The sequence below is a fragment of the Plectropomus leopardus genome, chromosome 8 (genome assembly GCF_008729295.1).
Source record: "Plectropomus leopardus isolate mb chromosome 8, YSFRI_Pleo_2.0, whole genome shotgun sequence".
NCBI classification, from domain to species: Eukaryota; Metazoa; Chordata; class Actinopteri; order Perciformes; family Serranidae; genus Plectropomus; species Plectropomus leopardus.
Window position 1 is genome coordinate 33092532 of NC_056470.1, and position 19777 is coordinate 33112308.

Genomic DNA, 19777 nt, shown 5'->3' on the forward strand with positions numbered 1-19777 from the left:
TTTTTCTCATCTGCTCCTCATGTAACCCTCCGTCTTTGTTTCTCCTCCTTTTCTCTCTCCAGGTTTGGGACTTGCTTTCAACTTGAATCCAGCTCTCACTATGATCGGAAAATACTTCTACAAGCGCCGCCCCATCGCCAACGGCATCGCGATGGCTGGCAGCCCCGTGTTTCTGTCCACCCTGGCTCCTCTCAACTCCTGGCTGTACGATCAGTTTGGCTGGAGAGGCAGCTTCCTCATCCTGGGAGGACTTCTGCTCAACTGCTGCGTGGCCGGCTCCCTCATGCGCCCCATCGGACCCAAACCGCAGCCGGCCAAGCCCGACGCCGAGGCCGGCGACGGCAAGGCGGCTGCAGCACAGCCTAAGAAGACGTGCCTGCAGACCGTCAACTCCTTCATCGACCTGACGCTGTTCAAACACCGCGGCTTCCTGCTCTACCTGATGGGCAACGTCGTCATGTTCTTCGGCCTCTTTGCTCCGCTCGTCTTCCTCTCTAACTACGCCAAGAGTAAGGACATCAGCAAAGAGAAGGCGGCCTTCCTGCTGTCGGTGTTGGCATTCGTCGATATGTTCGCCCGCCCCTCCATGGGCATGCTGGCCAACACCAAGTGGGTCCGGCCCAGGGTGCAGTACTTCTTCGCCGCTGCCGTCCTCTACAACGGAGTTTGTCACGTGCTGGCGCCGCTGTCGGTCGACTACACTGGATTTGTGGTGTACGCCATCTTCTTTGGTTTTGCTTTCGGCTGGCTGAGTGCGGTGCTGTTTGAGACGCTGATGGACCTGGTGGGAGCTCAGCGGTTCTCCTCAGCCGTGGGTCTGGTCACTATAGTGGAGTGTGGGCCGGTACTGTTGGGTCCGCCGCTGACAGGTAAGACACCAAGCGTGCATCAGATAAAAAAGGTAGAAGCAGGAACGGGCGGTATCGCGGTATACAAGCGTATTTAGAGACCCTCACAGCGGGATTTTAAATACTGTCAAAAATACAGACTCTTAATTTCGTATGAACTTCATGTTGCAGAGACTGCATGAGCAGTGTGTGTTCACACCGGTGTGTGTGTGTGTGTGTGTGTGTGTGTGTGTGTGCGTGCGCGCGCTGCAGAGCTGCCAACTGTAACTACGGTATCTACACAATTAAAAGCACAAACTCCACTCATTTATGAAGCAGTGCAAGCCACTGACACACACACACACACACACACACACACACACACACACACACACACACACACAGCCCTGCAAGTGTTTCACAGCAAAATGCCTTCTGTTGACGGATTCATGTCAGAGGGCTTTTATTTTGAAACAGGAAATGTTGAGTTAAATTTATTTTTTTTGTATGTCCTAATCTCTGTGACAGGTAAAAACATTGAAACTGAGGTAGAAGGGGGAATAGAGTCAATATAATTATCAAAAGACCATTTTAGGAGAAAGCCTCACATATCTCTGGATGTGTTGCAGCTGAGCAGCGCTGTCTAAGCCGTCCATGCCGTCCACGCCGCTCACGCTCCCAGTGTGGCTGCTCTAACATGGTAACATGGACGCCAAAATTAAAAACGTCAGGTTCTGTGACGCAGAAATCTTGTTTTTGGTAAAAGAGAGAAACATGAATTCCAATTAGGTGGTCTGAAAATCACAGAAAGTTTTGGAAAAATCATGAAAATGTGTTTTGTGTAATGAATCCATGCAGCGTAACATGATGAAAAATTAATTTTTTGAAGGCGTCAGTTTAATGTAGCTCTAACGTGCATTGACGCGTGACGTTTTGTTTACCAGCATGTATTTTTACATATTTTTTCCCTGTATCTCGTCTCTCCTTTCAGCTAGCTGAAATTATGTTTGAAATTGATATGTTTAAAAAATGCCGGGCAAGAGGAGCAAAAACGTTTACAATAATAATAATAATCATGGGTCCTTAAAAAGTCATGGAAAAGTTTTGAAATTTTGTCCATGAAAATGTGTGGGAACCCTGTATGAGGATTGACTCGCTCTTGGAGCCTCAAGTGGTCATTAGAGGAACTGCAGTTTTTGGCACTCTTGTGTTGGCGTCATTTTTCGGCCTCTAAGGTCACCTCTTGGTTAAAAAATGGTCAAAATGTACGTTAAATGTTAAATCTGAGTCTCTTTCTTTTTTTCCGCCCTCAGGTAGTTTCTATAACTATTACAACCACTACGACTACACCTACATCTCCTCTGGCATCATCCTCATGGTCGCAAGTGTGATCCTCTTCATTGGAATGAGCATCAACTACCGTCTGCTGGCACGCGAGAAGAAAGAGGCGGAGCGAAAAGAGAGGGAGGAGCCCAAGGAGGAGCGCACCGCCATGTTGGCGCCTCCCTCTCCGTCTAAATCAAACGAGGCGATGGAGGAGAACAACGTGCCGGCTGCTGTCACGATGGATGAAGTTGCCAAGATGGACGAGGACACAGTGTAGGAAAATTTCAAAAACAGACTCGAAAGGGACGCACGTATTTCACAGAAACACACAAGTTGCAGCAACCGCACGCCGTCTTTAGATAAAACCTTTTTACACAACAACCCTGAAGCCATAGAAATTAAATTGTCATTAAAACCTGAGACCTGCTGCTGTGACGTGAAGCTTCGCCGCCCGGGAAGCTCGTCAAGCAGCTTTTCTACTCGTTGAGACCTTTGGTTTTTGGTATTTGACGTGCCTTTGGTGAACTCAAGTCCTCCAGGAGCGCTCACACACCACTTACATGTTGTATAAAAACCAGATAGACGCACAACAGACAGGATGACTGTACGTTTAAAAAAATCCAGAAAAATAATGAGGACTTTACTCTCAGGGTCTTGAACTGCCGTAAAGTTTCAGAACCTCAAACACACACTCGACTCTGCTTTAGTTAAACTGAGGCTCAGAGTACATACAGTACTTTTAAAATACTGTACATTTTCCCTCACATACTTGCATCACTTCACTCCTCAAGGGCTGGACATGAATTAAAAGGACACATTCACTTTACTATAGATGCAGTAAATCTGTTTGTTCAGGTTGTGACATTTCCAGGTTTTTATGTAGATTTTTGCACGTAAAATTAGAACAATTTGGAATAAAGAAATCTGGGAGTTCACCACCGCAGGGAGTATGGCAGCAGTAGGGGTGGGCGAATCGATCCCAAAATATCGATGTTCTCGATACTAAGTTTCCATTTTACAGATCGATCCTAGCAACGATAGGATACCAAAAAGGAGATTAGTTTCTCTCTTCTGTGTCGTACCTGTTTATATTTCAGCAGTTAAACTGTCAAACATCGCCACGTTGTTGTGAACACATCTAGTGCATTAACTGTTTGCTCCTCCATCGCGTTCATGTTTTCCGCATTCAAACAACACACTCCAGACCCAGCAGCGTCCTCTTATTCCCCTTTCCCACCAAAACTGGCGTGTGCACACAGGTTTTTTAAACCCGCTAAAAATAGGTTGAAAACTAATTTCCCATTGCCAGTGGGGCAGGGTTGTGTACACAGCTCTGCGGCAGATGACTGTGTGTGTGGGGGATTGTTTTGGTGTGTCCTGTTCAACGTCACATACAGGCCAGTAAACAGTAGAAAGCAGCATGGAGCCCTGTGAAATCTTAACGGTAGTTACTTCTCTTTATCATCTAATGATTTTTATTAATAAAAACTATTGTATTGGTATCAATATCTGCGATTCTGGCCCTGGAATAACTTGGTATCGGATTAAAACCAATTTTTGTGGTATCGCCCACCCCGAGTTGGCAGACATAACATTTGTAGTCGAGGACATGAGGCACAAAAAATGGTTAAAAACATAAAGACATAGGAAAGAAAGAGTGTTTTAGTCTCTTGAGAGGGTCACACTGTTTGCAGCGTAGGAGGCACTGTTAAGTGTGTGTTTGTACATAAACGTGTGCACTTTGTGTGTGTAATTTTGTGTCATACACCCTCCAACCAGAGCGACTCATCATGCATCGTCGTATTGATAAAGACACATTTAAACAAAACCGCTCACACAGTTACGCCCCGCCGGTTTTACCCGCTGTGTGATCAGCACTCACAGTATTAAATGACACCACATGCTGTTTTTTGGGGGTGAAAAAGAGGCTGTGATTGTACCAGATCGATGCGTTAACTGGGGTGTGTGTGGTGTGTTGACCTGCCCGGCTGTGGTGCCAAAATAGGAAAAAAGAAATTCACTCTGGAGTCGCACACAATCCTGATTTTCCATTATAGATTAGAGGAGTTGTAGTAACCGAGTGTTGTTTTTAAATTGTGAATAACAGATTGTAGTTTACAGTTATATCAGCAAACCTTTGTGATTTAAAAAAAAGAATCTATTTTAGCTCACTGTGTAAAGACAATCTGACTACAAATAATCTTTTTAATGGATTTTAGTGTACTTGGATGATTGGGAGAGAGTGTGTGTGAGAGAGACATCTGTGTGTGTGTGTGTGTGTGTGTGTGTGTGTGTGTGTGTGTGTGTGTGTGTGTGTTAACATATAGTTTATAGCCAGGTTTAATCCTTTTGTTTGAGATTCAGCCGTTGCAGTATCAAACACGTCTCACAGTTTGTCTGTACAGAATGTGTCATATCAGATTCACAATGTTTGATTTAGTTTGAAATCACAGATATTCGATGATGATCAATGACTGAGTTTACTGCCAACGTTTGTTTGAGAAGTTTTTGTGTCCAGATTAAAGGGAACAGAAGATTTGAGACCTCTTCAGCCTGAATAAGCTTTCCTTATTTTCTCTTCTGGGAAAATAAATGAAGGTTTTAAACTATTCAATATTTGGTTTAAACGTTTAACTTTAAGGTGTCATTCTTCAAAATATTCAGTAATAATTTTGAAGAAAAGTTTAAGTTTTTACCTTTTTTTATTTAACTTTTTTTTTACTACACTTTTCATTTGAATATTTAGGCTGTGATCATTTCTTCAAGTGGTGGTTAACATCTACCCTCATCTTTTTTTTAAAATACGGTGGAAACCGCTTATAGTGATCAAAAACGTTGGGATGAAATCCCTCTTTAAATGCTTTTAGTAATCAAGTAGTCTGCTTACAGTGTTCATTTTGGATCTTTTCATGCATGACAACACACATATAGGTACTCTGCAGTGTACCTATAGGGACGTTTTAGTCCCCAGATTTTGCTGCGGAGTGAGCGCTCTTGACTTTCATGCTACTCTTTGGTACAGAGAGCTGCGGACACAGAGGAGGAAAGAGGAGAGATTTTCTGCTCGAAAGTTGTGAATTTAAAGCTCACAGCAGCTTAATTCGACACAGTCTCTGGCTTTTGTTTGATATCTAGTGTGTTGCACATTTATGATATGCAGTTAGCACATTTAGCTTGTTTATTATATTACGTTAATGCTGCAGTCACATTGAACGTCCTGCAGAGCGCCGTTCAATTTTTAAAACATTGCATGGAAAACAAAATTAATTGTCGAATATTCGTATTGAAGAGCCAAATCTGATTCGACTGACGTAATTCACAGTCGGGTACAGCCCTATTCATGTAATAAATATACAAATATGAATTTGATATAAAACTGCATTAAAAAAATAATTTAAAAATTTTAAAAATCTGCAATAATATTAATCAGTTTATTGGGATCAATTTGACCCAGGCACAGGTGATAATTATAAGCAGCTTCCACTGTACCATAAATGATGATAATGTTCTATATTTTTCTTTTTGTCAACAAATACCAGAAAAAAATATCCAAATAAATAATGAATTTATCCCGACACAAAGTACTGAAATATCTTATTTTGTACTCAGTAATGATGTGTATCATCAACAGCAGAAAATAGTCCCCAACAAATACACTTTTTCCTTCTGTTTGAGTAACATCTGATACAAACTACAGTGCCCAGCTATTTTAGGAAGTTATAGATTTATTTTTTTAAATGAAGGTACATACTTGTGAACTGTTTTATTAAGATTTACAGAAGCAGTGGGCTGAGAGCCACAGAGAGGATGGGATGGGATTTGTTGACAAAAACAAAAAACGTAATAATACAATCTTAATCCTTATTAATATGAAGAAAATATTCGAAATGAAAGATACAACTGTTCGGTTTCTGCAAAGAAACATTACTTTTATAAATTCCCTCATGGGCGGTCGTTTGGTCCAATATTTCCCTCTGTACAAAGAAAATGCTTCACATTTTCTATTTAAGTGGCAATGTAAATGAATGTGTTGAAGGGTGAACGTTTACACTGTGTGCTTCCTGTTTCGTTTGTTTGAAAGGTTTTGGTAATTTTACTGACCAAATGTAAGTATTAGTTTTTAAACCATTTCAAAGTGTAAGGTTTTGTCTAAGATTGATGATAACAGATGTCTGTTGGTACAAATGGGAGACTGATTTCTCTCTGGTTCAGGTCCATATTTTAGGGAGAGGAGTAGAGAAATTAGCTGCAGATGGCCCAGCTGTCTCGGTGTGTCCACATTCCCCTGCTCTAAACCCTGATTTTCCTTCAGTTACAGCAGATCTACATCATGGGTACATAATACACTGTTATTCAACAGGCCAGTTTGATTCACTCTGATTCAAAATTGATTAAAACCTTCAGTTATTTTACCTTCGATATGAGTATGTAAAAGGGAGAGGTGACACTATGATAGACTGCAACTAAACCATTTCATTGAAACGTGAATGTTTTTCAGTGCAGGGGTTTTTAAAAACGGTACCGTATATATCCATAGCACATTTTCATGTTAAAAGAAAAAGAACAAATCATTGTTTCTGAAAAATGTTTATTTTAGTAGTGACAGGTGTTTTTATGTGTGTATGTATGAAGTGTTTTTATGACTGTTGAGAGAATGAATAAATTTTTTTCAAACAATTTTCATTGCATTTGCTGTATTCTTTCCAAACAGAAAAGGAAATTTGTTTCAAATCAGCAGTCAGGTGCAGAAAAATCACTCAAAACACATTATTTACAATAATTACTCTTTATAAAATTTATTACAGTTGATTGTAATTACCTGTTGTACTTACATGAATAGTTTGAAATTATGGGAAGTTTGCATAGCCTTATTTGCTTCCTTGATGATCAATATGACGAATACGGTGGAGCTAACATTACTGCGCTAAAAAGCTACCCAGACTCTATCCAAATGAAGCAAAATGCATCTAGCACCCCTAAAGCACACTTATTAACACTTTATATACATTTTTTAAATTTGTACATATTTATCTATTTGTATAGGTTAGTGTTAAAGTTGACAAGATGACAAATTGTGGTATTGTGCTTATGACTTCCTGAAGAAAAAAAATTGATTTGTTTTACAGATTGCAGAAATAAGATCCACCTAACAGCAGGATGTTATATCTCACAAATCAGTTGATTATTTTATAAATTTTACAATACATTTATTTTCCTATATTTGGATCTGACTTTGTTTTTTCCCCATGTCTGCTTATTTATCCAATTTTTGTCATTTATATTCATACATACTATAATCGTTCAGATATGTTGTGCTGAATAACATTCCTGAAGTTTATTTGTAATGTAATGTTTTTAATGTAATGTAATTATAAGAAAAATCACAGGAAACAATATGGTGGCCAGTTGGTTACAAACGATCTTGAATTACAAATGAATGGTGGGCTGAAATAAATCTCTGAAAACATTTTAGGTGAGAAATGGGCAATACTGTAACAAAATATTGGTTTATATTTGATTAGCACTGCCTAGTTTTAACTTTATCTCAGTTTGGAGGAGTTTGAGAGCAAAAGAGGGGCGGGTAACTCTCTTGTTAGCTTTTGTACTCTTTGTGTTCATAGAGGGACATACAGAAAGCAAAATCCCAACAGCCTTTGAGCCAACAAAAGCCACCTAGGCTGAGAGATCAAGATGCTGGTAAGTTGGGAAATTTACCATAGAACAAAACATTTTACTCACTTCGTGTTATAAAAAGCTTTTTTAAAACTGATTAAGTATCCTTTTAATCCAGTTTTCCCTCCAGAAAGTTATCGCCACCAGGAAATAATCCTGACCGGCACATAACCACATATTAAATCACAATTTGTCATTTGAAGGATTTGTTTAGTTATACGAATTAAACACAGAAGATTTAAGGTGTTGATTAGTGCGATAAATCCGTCTACCAAGACCTTAGTAATTGTGTAAAAAACACAATTTCGCCATTTTATACCTGGGTATTGTCACCGACTACTTCTTGGATGAGAGCGCTAAGTCTATGGTGTTTCCTGGCAACGCCTCAACACCGGGAATTAGTCAGGTACACACCCTTTCAAACGGCGAAATGTCGTTTTTTAACGCATTTTCTTCGCACAAATGAATGTACTGTAGATATAAAGTGTTAATTCTTTGGTTAATTAGAGTTGCTTTTAGTTGGATTTTGTCGTTTTTCGGGCAGAGTCAGACTGGCTAGCTAAGTTTTATGCTAACGTAGCTTAACCGTCTAGTTGTTGTAGCCGTTAGCTTCGTAGCTCGTTATCTTGTTTTTAATCACAGACAGTGAAATGAGAAGATTGGTATCTGTCGTTTTAATATAGCTCGAATCACGAAAACCAGTCAGTAATCTCCCAAAATGTCAAACTATCTGTTTAACATAACTGTGTGTGTGGAAATGTAATTATTAATTATGTAGCATAGTAAAGAGAGTAACGTTATAACATATAAACTTGGTGTTTTTGTGTTACATGAGGGGCTCAGCCGTTAACTGTGTCGGTTGTGTGTGTCGGTCAGTAGTTGGAGGTGTGTGTGATGGAGGAGTCAGTCAGTGGAAGAAGTATTCAGATCCTTTACTTAAGTAAAAGTACAAATACCACCCTGTGAAAATACTCTGTTACAAGTAGAAGTGCTGCATTGAATATGGCACTAAAGTAAAAGCAGGTGAAGTATAATTAGGAAAATGTACTTAGAGTAAGAAACGTAAAAGTACCAAAAATGCAGAGAAATCTTCAAAAGAAAGAAGACACTCCATCAAATTACTAAAAAAAACATCCTGAACTTCTCCCAAATTATTTTAAAAAAAGAAAAAACAACCCCAAACTATTATTAAAAGAAAAAAAAACCCACCCCCCAAAACAAATATAAAAAAAAGATGCAAAAAGATATCCCAAAAAAGAAGGGAAAAAACCATTTAACCCCCTCTCCTCAAAATGATAACCAAAATTACAAAGAACACCACAATAATAAATATAAAATATTCAAATTTAAAAATTTTAACCCTTTAAATTCCAGTTTTTCGTCACGATACCATTATGTTTTTAGATGAAAAATAAAAACACAAAAAATGGAACAAGACTTAAATGTTTGTCAATAGTTTCCAGTTATTTTTTGTGAATAGAGTGACTGATTAATCAACAAATCATTGCAGTTGTACTTCTATAGAATAGAAAAACACCCCAAAAAAATTAAATTATTGAAGAAAAAGAATTGAAAAAAGGACATCAAAAAAAGGAAGGAAAAAAATCTCAAAATTATACATCAATTGTACAGCCCAGAAACTCACAAATTAATATAAAAGAACAAAAAGACTTTATCAGAGTATTTGCCAATTAATTTTCTGTGATTGGAATGATTGATTGATCAAATAATAGTTGCATCTGCTTTTGTATAAACTGTTTGGTAAATTAATTTACAACAACCATCATATTTAATATACCTGTCTTCTGTTTTTTATGCAAAAATCTTAATGTGTAATGTAACTAAAGCTGTCGGAGAAATGTAGTGAAGTAAAAGTATAGTGTAGCTAGTAGTTCATTCTTAAGTACAGTGCTTTAGTAGATGTACTTAGTTAATTTCCATCACTGGTCAGTAGTTGGAGGTGTGTGTGGTGCAGTCAGTCGGTCAGTAGTTGGAGGTGTGTGTGGCAGAGTCGGTCAGCAGTTGGAGGTGTGTGTGGCAGGGTCGGTCAGTAGTTGGAGGTGTGTGTGGCGGGGTCGGTCAGTAGTTGGAGGTGTGTGTGGCGGGGTCGGTCAGTAGTTGGAGGTGTGTGTGGCAGGATCGGTCAGTAGTTGGAGGTGTGTGTGGTGGTGGAGTCGTTGGGTATCGATCCCCGGCGCTGTGAGTGTGAGCGGCAGAGGAGCAGCAGACGGAGCTCCGGGGAAACACTGCTGGAGAAGGCGGAGTAGATCCAGGGGTTAGTGCACGAGTTCAGACTGGCCAGCAGCATCAGCAGGGTGAACACTGCACCTGCACACACACACACACACACACACACACACACAGTAAGAGGTTTGCACATTGAGGCAGGTTTAAATATAATCAGATCAGATTAATTGGTTGAGGACCTAATCAGACTCTAGTCAAATAAAAGTACCACAGTGTAAAAATACTCCATTACAGCTACATTGAAATGCTCCTTTAATGCTCTCGTCATGGAGGAGCTGCTGTTTTTTGCGGCTGACACGAAAAGTTGAATGGACCTGTCTAGAGCCAGTGTTTGGTTTGTCTGTTGTGGGCTACTGTAGAAACATGCAACCTGATATCAAACCAAATACCTGACAGGTGTACCAACGTTTTTTTTTTTTTTTTAAAGATTATCTTTTGGGATTTTTCCGTTCATTGATAGGACAGCTGTAGAATGACAGGAAGTGTGAGAGAGAGAGAGCCACAGGCTGGAATCAAACCCGGGTCGCTGCAAAGGCCTCGCCAGAGCACACAATAGCAGGTGAGCTAAAGGCCGCCCCAGGTATCCCGAATTTTACCCGGTGTCCCACCTGACTCAGCAGCTGCTCCTGATTGGAAGATGACACCTTGTGCCAACAAAAATTTTGTTTGACAGACCATTTATTAATTTTGTTTATATTTGTTATTAGAAAAGGGCAGGTAAATAAGATTTTTTTGTCCTGAAATGTGTATTAGAGTTGTTTTGAATGTAAATCTGATTGTTGTGCATTAACATGAGCGGAACAAACAAAAATTTAATTAAATTCAACATTGGAGCCCTCTGTCCACCTCAGAAACCTTAAATATGCACTTCTGTTACATCATGTAAAAAAAAAACATAGCGTGCAGCTGTAAGCTTGAGATCAGACCGGAGACGTAACCACGTGAAATATTAGCGAGTAGCACACTTGTTAGTATAAGTAGTATAGAAGTACCGTTCTGAGGGGGGTCGGGGTCCCAGGCGGCCCACAGCTGGACGCTGAAGAACGGGGCCCAGCAGAGCGAGTAGACCAGCACAATGACCAACGTCATCCTCACTGTCTTTGACATGGCCGCCGTTACCTCTCCGCCACGGGCCGGGGGGGCTTTGGGCGGGGGGCAGCAGACGGCAGACGGCGCTACAGGCTCAGGCAGCACGTCAGGCGACTGCTCAGCTGACAGGAAACACACAAGATGAGGACGCATAAAGAGGAAGGAAAAAAACCCGAACAGAATAACTATCTAAGGCAGCAATATTCAGCTTACTCTGCTTTGGTGCAAATTTTGCAAAATGACAGGAGGCCAGGCGCAGCAGCGCCAAACAGCTTTCTAGGATTTTAGGACGCTTCTCAGATTTTAGGACGTTTCTAAGGTTAAGGGCGTTTCTAGAATTTGAAGTCATTTCTTGGATTTTAACACTTCTCTAGTATTTAAGGGCATTTCTAGAATTTTATTTTGTTTCTTGGATTTTAGGACCTTTAAGGATTTTAGGTTGTTTCTAGTATTTCAGGACGTTTCTCAGATTTTCGGACAGTTCTTGGATTTTAGGACCTTAGGGGCTTAGCTAGGACCTCTTCACTTTTTTAAAGTGAAGAGCTCTAATTCGGCACTGTTTTATGCACTCTGGCACCTTATGTATACTAAAAGTCTAAAAATGATTTGCAATGTATATTTTTACTGTGCAATAAAAAAAGCTTTCGGGACAAATTTGGCACTGTGTGGATCTCACCTGCGTGAACAGCCTTGTAGGTGTGAATGTCGCAGTGTGACATGATGCTGCTGGGCCTGATGGGACCCATGGGCAGGTGCTGATAGACGGACCCAGGGTCACAGCGGGTGTCACTCCCAGGGTTGTTGAACATGAGTGGTGAAACATACAGAGACATACTGGACCTCCCTCTGCTCCCGCCTACTCCTCCTCCCCTCTGGCTGTCCCGTCTGGACGGAGCGAGGGAGGCGGGGGACAGGCGGCGCACTGACTTCAGGTACAGGTTGGTGTGGATCTCCTTGAAGATTCGCACCTGATGGAGAATGAGACGTACAGTGATGTTGTGGTGAATTAAAATCAGCTGTTTCCACAGAAAGAAAAATTAAATTCGGTCCTGTTCTGATCCGCCTCTACCTGGCAGACCGTGATGACGAGGGCGGGGAGGATGAAGACGGCCAGGGTCATCCAGGTCACGTATGCTTTGAGGCCCCAGGACTCGGCAAAGGTGCCCCAACACTCGTAGACCCCTGGAGCCACTTCTGACCGGGAGAAGATGAAAACCTGGAGGAGAAAAGAGGTTTTTGGGCCGCCGTTTGTAAACGTCCATCTTACTTCCTTCTGATTTCAAACAGACTTTCAGGTTACTAAATCATTTTTGACTGAAAGAAATTTAATACAAATGAGGAAAATCATGTGCAGAGAAATTATATCAGAGATTTTTTTTGGATTTTTATTGAAATGTTATCATTCAAGTAACAGTGATCTGCAGCACCTGTTGATCAGCCTGTGTCACCCTTCAGGTTTCACCCTACCTGTGGCAGGCTGAGCAGCAGCGACAGCCCCCACGCCAGCAGTATGAAGCTGTTCCAGCGTTGGGTGGCGCCGCTGCGGTGCGCCTGCAGAGGGCAGCAGATGGCGTAGTGCCGGTCCACCGTCATGGCCACGATCATGTAGGAGGAGGCGAACATCCCGAGGACCTGCAGGTATTTCACCAGGCGACACAGGAAGTCTGGGCCGGGAAAACGCCCTTTAGCATCCCACACCAGCTGGGGCAGCACCTCAGAGAGGGGGACAAGAGGGAGGACGGGTGAGACGCAGGGAGAGGGGGCACCCGGTACAGGTGTGTGCACCTGTGGCCTTGTGTTTCTGAGGCTTTCTTTTTCATTTATTTTTATACTTTATTTTTTCACTTCAGTACCGTTAAACACTCGGTGTGTACAAACAGGTCGTCACATTTGTATTTATTTAAGCATTCAGTTCATGATTCTGTGATCTTTTTGTGTTACAGCTTTCTTGTTGGCAGCTAACAGTATATTTAGTAGGGATGCACGATAATTATCGGGCCGATAATGGGACTTCTGATGTCATACCGATAATTCCAATAGTAAAAATTTTGGCCGCTAAATAGAACCAATAATAATAAGCATAAATTGCTTTGATTTCGCCCGTTTTGCCCATGGTTTTGCTCCACCAGTGCTACATACACTGCATGATGCTGCGTGTCAGTCCACAACATGTCATCAGTCAGCAGCAGGGTTTCCCCCATTGTTTCTTTTTTAACTCTTTGCCGCCATTGACGAGATTTTCCGTCAATCAATTCCGTGTTTTCACTATTGTGTAGGGGACACTGTTATAGATGTTGTGCAATAAAACAACATTTCCACGTCCAAAAAGAAAACGAACAAGACGATCTAAGGTCCCAGGGTGACGGGAGGAGAGGACTACTAATGTGCCGACTTTATTGCTATTTAGCGGCTTTACGGACCCTCTCAGAGGGGTTGTTTTAAAAAAACGCAACAGGAGAAAGATTTAGCAACTTATTAAAATAAATCATCAGTGAACAAGAAGGAAATATATATATATATATATATATATATATATATATGTATAAAATATATACTGGCAACCCAAACTCTGGTCCCCAGCTTAAACGTTAAATTTAAATGTTACCTGGAACAGCGCCACCACCAGGTCGGCCAGACAGAGGTTGAGCATGAACTGGTGCAGTGGGTTGTGGTGTCGTCTCCGCCTTAGCAACACCACCAGCACCAGCCCGTTGCCGAGCAGCGCCATCACCAAGATGACGGCCAGCACCACAACCTCTGCCACCGCCAGAACGGCGTCACGCTCCCAGTCCGAGGCGTTCGTACCCGCCGGGGTCACGGACACCACTGACCAGCCGACTGACGGGTACGAGTCCGTTACCATGGAGACAGACATGTTAGCTGCGAGAGGAGGAGACAAAAATATAATTATTATCCTGAAGGAAATTTGATTGCAGTCCCTAAACACAACGAGCAGCAGCAATCTGTATTTCAAAAACATAAAACCTAAAATCTACAGCAGTGAGTATAAACAAACAAGACGATAATGGCGTGCGCACACATGAGAACTGGCAGCGTTCATAACTTCAGTAGAGTCAGCAGCACAAACACAGGCCTGTAGTCGGCCATTGTTTGTTACTGTTGTTACCTGAAACGTAATGCGCATGTGTGGTCCGTGCGTTGCCATTTTACACAGTGACAGACGGGTGGCGTTTTCAAACAGTGACAGTCTGATATCTGGTTCCAAAAGTTTGCGTTTTCAGGCCTCACAAACGCCGTTGCTGTGTGAACAAAAGGCCAAATTGCAACAAAAGTTTAACGTTTCATGCAAGAACCGTTGCCATGTAAACGGCCCCTAAAAATTTGCTTTCACTGGCAGCAGCTGCTCCTCTCTCTGCCCTGAACAGATTGAGATCAAAGGAGGAACATTTATTCAGAAAATGTTTTATTGAGGCCTGAGATTACGCAACATTATTTATGAAACGTTCCTGTAATGTGATATATTTATGAAGTAATTAGCATTTTTAACATTTTTATGATGTGTAAGTTAAAATCTGTATCCTCAGTAGCTAAAAACTAAAACTGTCAAATAAATGTAGCGGAGCAAAAGAACAATATTTCCATGTGAATTGTAGTGGAGTAAATGTATGAATTATATGGAAATACACAGCTGCCTGTTAATTTATTGCGTGATGGTTCATCCAATTAGTGAATGCCAATTAACATCGGACATATTGCCAGAAATGATCACAGGATGTATTGTGGTGTCTGTGATTATGAAACAGGCATGAGCGTCATTTAGTTCGCGGTTTGTTTATAATGATCATGGACTCCGGTTGTGTGCATATAGCTGCACGTTTGCAGTCAGTGTTGGTGCAACGTTGATTTCACCTGACCTCTGCAGCCTGTAAACATCCCACAAACACACAGCTAAGGTTAACAGGAGGGTATGTGTCGGGTCAAGCTTCGCCGAGTGCGTTAATTGTAAAACAAAGAGACGTGAAACATGTTTACAGTAGCGCCTTCACACACTTTTACAGTTCAACACACAAAGAGACACACACAATCACAGAGGCATGCAGAGAGGGCCCCTCATGAGTGCAAATGCGCAGCCTCTAATAAGGTCACAGTCGTTTGATCAATCTGCAGCGATCGACATTACACACTCACTGTCAGTTAGGGACTACCAACAAAAACTTTCTGTAAAAGCAAACAGAAGAATACATTTAGAGACAAGTGCTCCACTTTTTGTGGGTGTTATGCTTTACTTGAGTATTTCCATTCAATGCAACATCCTTCTGCTTTTGACCTTTCACAACAAAAGCAGTTTTATATTTGCGTTACACCTTTCACACAGATAAGCGCTGTTCAGAGTGCTTCACAGATGACTGACCGATTATAAGACAGAACAAGTGCAGATTGTAAAAACAACGAAAAAGACTAAACAGTTTTCACAATATGATACTAATGCATGTGAAACAATAAAAATGAGAAAAAATTATTAAAAAAGATAGAAAAGCTTTTCATAACAGTAATAATAGTAAAACAGGGTGAAATAAAAACACTAGGGTACAGAACTAGATATCTGATATCTTAAAAAGACAAAACAAGAATGATTGCCGATAAAAAAGATCAAAAAGCTTTAATAATAATAATGATAAAATAGTTGATTGAACTCTAGACTACAAACTTAATAAGATAAAATAAAAAGACAAATGCAGAATAAAAATGGTGGCAAAAAACAACAATAAAATTTACTTAAAAATAAAAAAACTAAATATAGTGTTAAAATGAACTAAGTAAAATAGTTAAAACAAAAGCCATAATAATTATTATAATAATATAGTTAAAATTTATGATATCCTAAAAACTAGATTAAAAAGATTAAAAAGACAAAACAAGATCAACACTTATGACAATGAAAAAGATTTACAGCTAAAATAATAATAATAATAAAATAATAATATATAATAATAATAAAGTAATAAATTAGTTGATGAAAAGCTAGACTAAGAATACAATAAAGTAAAAGACAAGAATAGGAAAATAATAAATGCTGAGAAAAAATAGATTTAAAGGAAAAATGATGATAATAATAATAATTATTATTATTATTATTTATTATAATTTTTTGATTGTGTCAGTGATTGGCAGCAACATTGATTGTGGCAGTGCACCTGCATGTATTTTCTCTATATGGCAAAAATGGTAAAAATTACATCATCAGGTGGAAAATAGTAAAAATGAACACCCAGAAAATAATACAGTGCATGTTTTGATGCTTTGACGGCTTGTAGGATCAACATTTTTGGGGGGTTTGAATGGGTTTTCAGTGTCGCATTTTTTGCACTTCACAGTATGAATGTAAACATTTTGTTTATGTGGTGTATTTTAGACTTATTGTAGAGCTGAGCTGGAAATTCCAAGATGAACCCCCCCGCAGCAAAAATGCACAGTATTGCCAAAATCTATGACATATGCATGAGCACAGCCAAAATTATGAAAAAAAAAAAACGAGGAATAATAAGCACCGTAAAATGCCCAGAAAACGGTCCGTAAGTGTTAGTTAAAGGGCTCAGTGGCTTATTGTTCAAAATATCCTGCATGTGGCTCAACACTCAATATTGGTTTGTCCAGGCAGGTTCATTTTTCCTGTTTTGACTCACCTCATGATGCAGGACTATCACAACATTTTGGAGACATGCACCAGTTAGGAACTATGCATGGCGGAAGAATATGTTTTCACAAAAAGACGATATAAAAACAAACAAACAAACGGTTACCATTAACAGCAGACATTTCCTGTTAGGCAGAAAAGCTAAAAGTCGGCAGCGGGGGCCACCGCTCTCAGGATTGTTTTCCACCAAAAGTTCAAACTGTTGTGTGTAATTTGTGTGGGACTATTCTTTTTAATAATCCATTTCATGCAAGAGGCAGCTGGCCCCAGGTATTTTCACATTATCTAGCCTGAAAAAAGTTTGGAAACCTCTGCATTAGAGCAAACAGCTTGTCTGTTTCCACTTTACTGTGTGTTTCTCCCACTTCTGTCAACAGAAAAGCTGAACAAAAGAAAGCTGCTGTCACTGTCATCCATCTGTAAACACAAAACAGGCTTTCCAGGCCTCTCAGCAGTCCTTGGATCTGTCTTTGTCCGGTTTTGAAAAATAACTTTTGACAGTAATTTTTCTTCTGAACACAAGACTGGAAAACAGTTAGACAGCACGTTAAGAGTCGCTATTTAATAAAACATCCAGCCTTAAAACCGCGTTTTGTTAAAGCAAAAACATGAGCCTGCTGTTTATAAAATAACAAACTTAAAAAATGATCTCACTATCTCAAAGGAAATCTAATAAAGAGATAATAGATGATTTTTTATCTTTATTAGATTTTAATGTCTTGATTAGGTTAAAATAAATAAAACATTGAAGTGGCAACTGAGGATATAGATAGTTTGAAAGTGAAAAAATGCAGCCAGAGATACAATTAAAAAACACTACGCAGGGTTTAATACAGTGTCGACTTCAGCCCATATACGGGGTTCACACGGTCCATGGAAAACCTGGAAAAGTCGGGAATCTTACAATCACGTCTTCCAGGCCTGTAAAATTAATGGATTTGCTAAAAACTATTGAAATCGTTGTTATTTTTAATTACATTACATACCTTCCACATGACGTGACGTGAAAGCAAATTAAATTTTCAGTAGCTGTTGACTTAATGTAGTTTTAATATGCGTCTGTGTGACATTTTCTTTACCATCAGGTTCATTTTCTCATTTTCAACCCGCCGTTCGTCTCTCCCTTCATGAACGCCATCCAGCTGAAATTATGTTTGAATAGAGCTCGAACCTGATATGTTTGAAAAACGCCATGCAAGTGTGGAAAAAAAGGGCCGGTTCCTGTTAAAGTCATGGAAAAGTTTTGAAATTTTGTCCATGAGTATGTGTGGGAACCCTTCATATAGCTGATGTTGGCTTCACCAGAGTCCCTGTTCCAATTCACAGTTTGCTGACATCCTTTTGCTATGTTAATCCAATTATAAGACTGCACACCTGCTGTTCAAAACTTATTTTTCTTTTCACAAAAAGCCCAAATCAGCCCCTTTTATACCTCTCTGCGTGTTTTTCATCGTTCTTTTGTAGTTTCCTCCTGTCAAAAACGAACTCCTGTCAACTTTAATAAATAAATTCTCACTAAACACAAAACTAAACATCCACCTGTAACCTCTACAGCCTCGTTTAAAAGTTAACAGCCACTTGCACAGATTTTAATTTCCCATTTCAAAGAGAGGACGAAGCACAAGTAAATACAGAAGACTCGCTCACCTCGTCCTCGTCCTCGTCCTCGTCCTCAGCGTCCCGTGAAGCATCTGTAGGATCCAGGACAACCTGATCTGCTGTTGCACACACTAACCGCGTCCATGCTGTGTTTCCCTCTTGCTTATTACTCCGAGGGTGACCTCTGCCAACTCACGCTGCTGACTCCTGTCTCCCCATCCCGCCCCCCCCTCCTCTTTTAAAACATCCCTCCCTCTTCTCGCCTCTCTCATGAAAAGCAGCAGTAAGATAAAGAATGGGTACTCGAGTATAAAGCGGGTGTGTCGATCAAAGGATGCGATGCCCGGGCGGCAGCGGTGAATTAATGTAATTTCCTGCTGATTGTTTAGATATTAACCATGTTGCTGTTGGCCCTACTTTGATCCATATTCAGGCAGGACACAAGAAGACGGCAGCAGATCAAATGAGATTTCTGTTATCAGCCTCCCAGAATGATCAAAGACCTTTCATACGCACATTAAACTGATGCGTGTGCGTGCATCAGCGGGCGACGGAGAGGGAGGAGACGCGGCGTCAGATGTTGTGACAGGTGGGATGTTTTGGAGAGAAATGAGAAGCAGCAACACGAGAAGAGTTACTCTCTTCTGTCTCACCCTGCTCCCTCGTTTTCCTCTCCCTCCGTCTCCTGCATTCCACCTCTCGTTCTGCAGTCATCTGTTTGCCCCCCTCAATTGCTCCCTTATTGGGAGAAGCCTCTAATTATCGAGGGGCCCGCTGAGCGACCTTAAACATACACACAAAAACATGAACACACTCACACACGACGCTGCTCGAGCTCTTTCTTTCTGTATTTTGATATCTTTGTTAAAACAGATTTCTGACGTCTGCAGAGAGTCCGATCAGTGAGCTTTATAATAATAATAATAACGTTTATTTATATAAGACTTATCAAAACCAGCGTTACCAAGTGCTGTACAACTAAAATCACAAAACACACTCAGGATTTTTTTTAAAACACAATAAAAAAGAAAAAATATAAGAACAACACACAGGAAAAATATTAGAAATGTAAAAAAATACAACACAGAAGAAAAATTTAAAATCAGGTGGTTGAAAATAAAACCAAAAATTAAAATAATGGCTTACCTCAAAGTGTTTCAAAATAACAACTTAGTATCTCAAAATAATCATAATATTACAACATAATGAGAAACTCTCGAAATAAAAGCTTGAAATAATAAATATTTTAAAAATAGTGAGACTCTTAAGATGACTTTGCATCTTGAAAAATGACTTAGTGTTGCACAACAGTTAACTCAGTATCTCAACGTAATGAGAAACTTTCCTAAAATAATGACTC

At 40.1% G+C, this 19777-nt stretch overlaps 2 protein-coding genes across 2 annotated transcripts in view; one reads left to right on the forward strand and one right to left on the reverse strand.

Moving 5' to 3' along the window:
• Window positions 1-4422, forward strand: part of LOC121947247 (monocarboxylate transporter 1-like) — a 33167-nt gene extending 28745 nt beyond the window's left edge. The window contains exons 4-5 of the mRNA XM_042492211.1: window positions 63-869; window positions 2141-4422. Of these exons, the coding sequence (XP_042348145.1) occupies window positions 63-869; window positions 2141-2430 (1097 nt within the window). The 3' untranslated portion in view covers window positions 2431-4422. The remainder of the gene's footprint in view (window positions 1-62; window positions 870-2140) is intronic.
• A 5526-nt stretch (window positions 4423-9948) lies between these two features.
• LOC121947193 (vasopressin V2 receptor-like) lies at window positions 9949-14058 on the reverse strand. Its single transcript, XM_042492128.1, has 6 exons — window positions 13768-14058; window positions 12630-12875; window positions 12232-12378; window positions 11839-12130; window positions 11066-11284; window positions 9949-10154 (listed from the first exon to the last, which is right to left on the reverse strand). The coding sequence occupies exons 1-6, from the start codon at window positions 14035-14037 to the stop codon at window positions 9970-9972; spliced, it is 1359 nt and encodes a 452-aa protein (XP_042348062.1). The 5' UTR covers window positions 14038-14058; the 3' UTR covers window positions 9949-9969.
• Between the last annotated feature and the right edge of the window lie 5719 nt (window positions 14059-19777).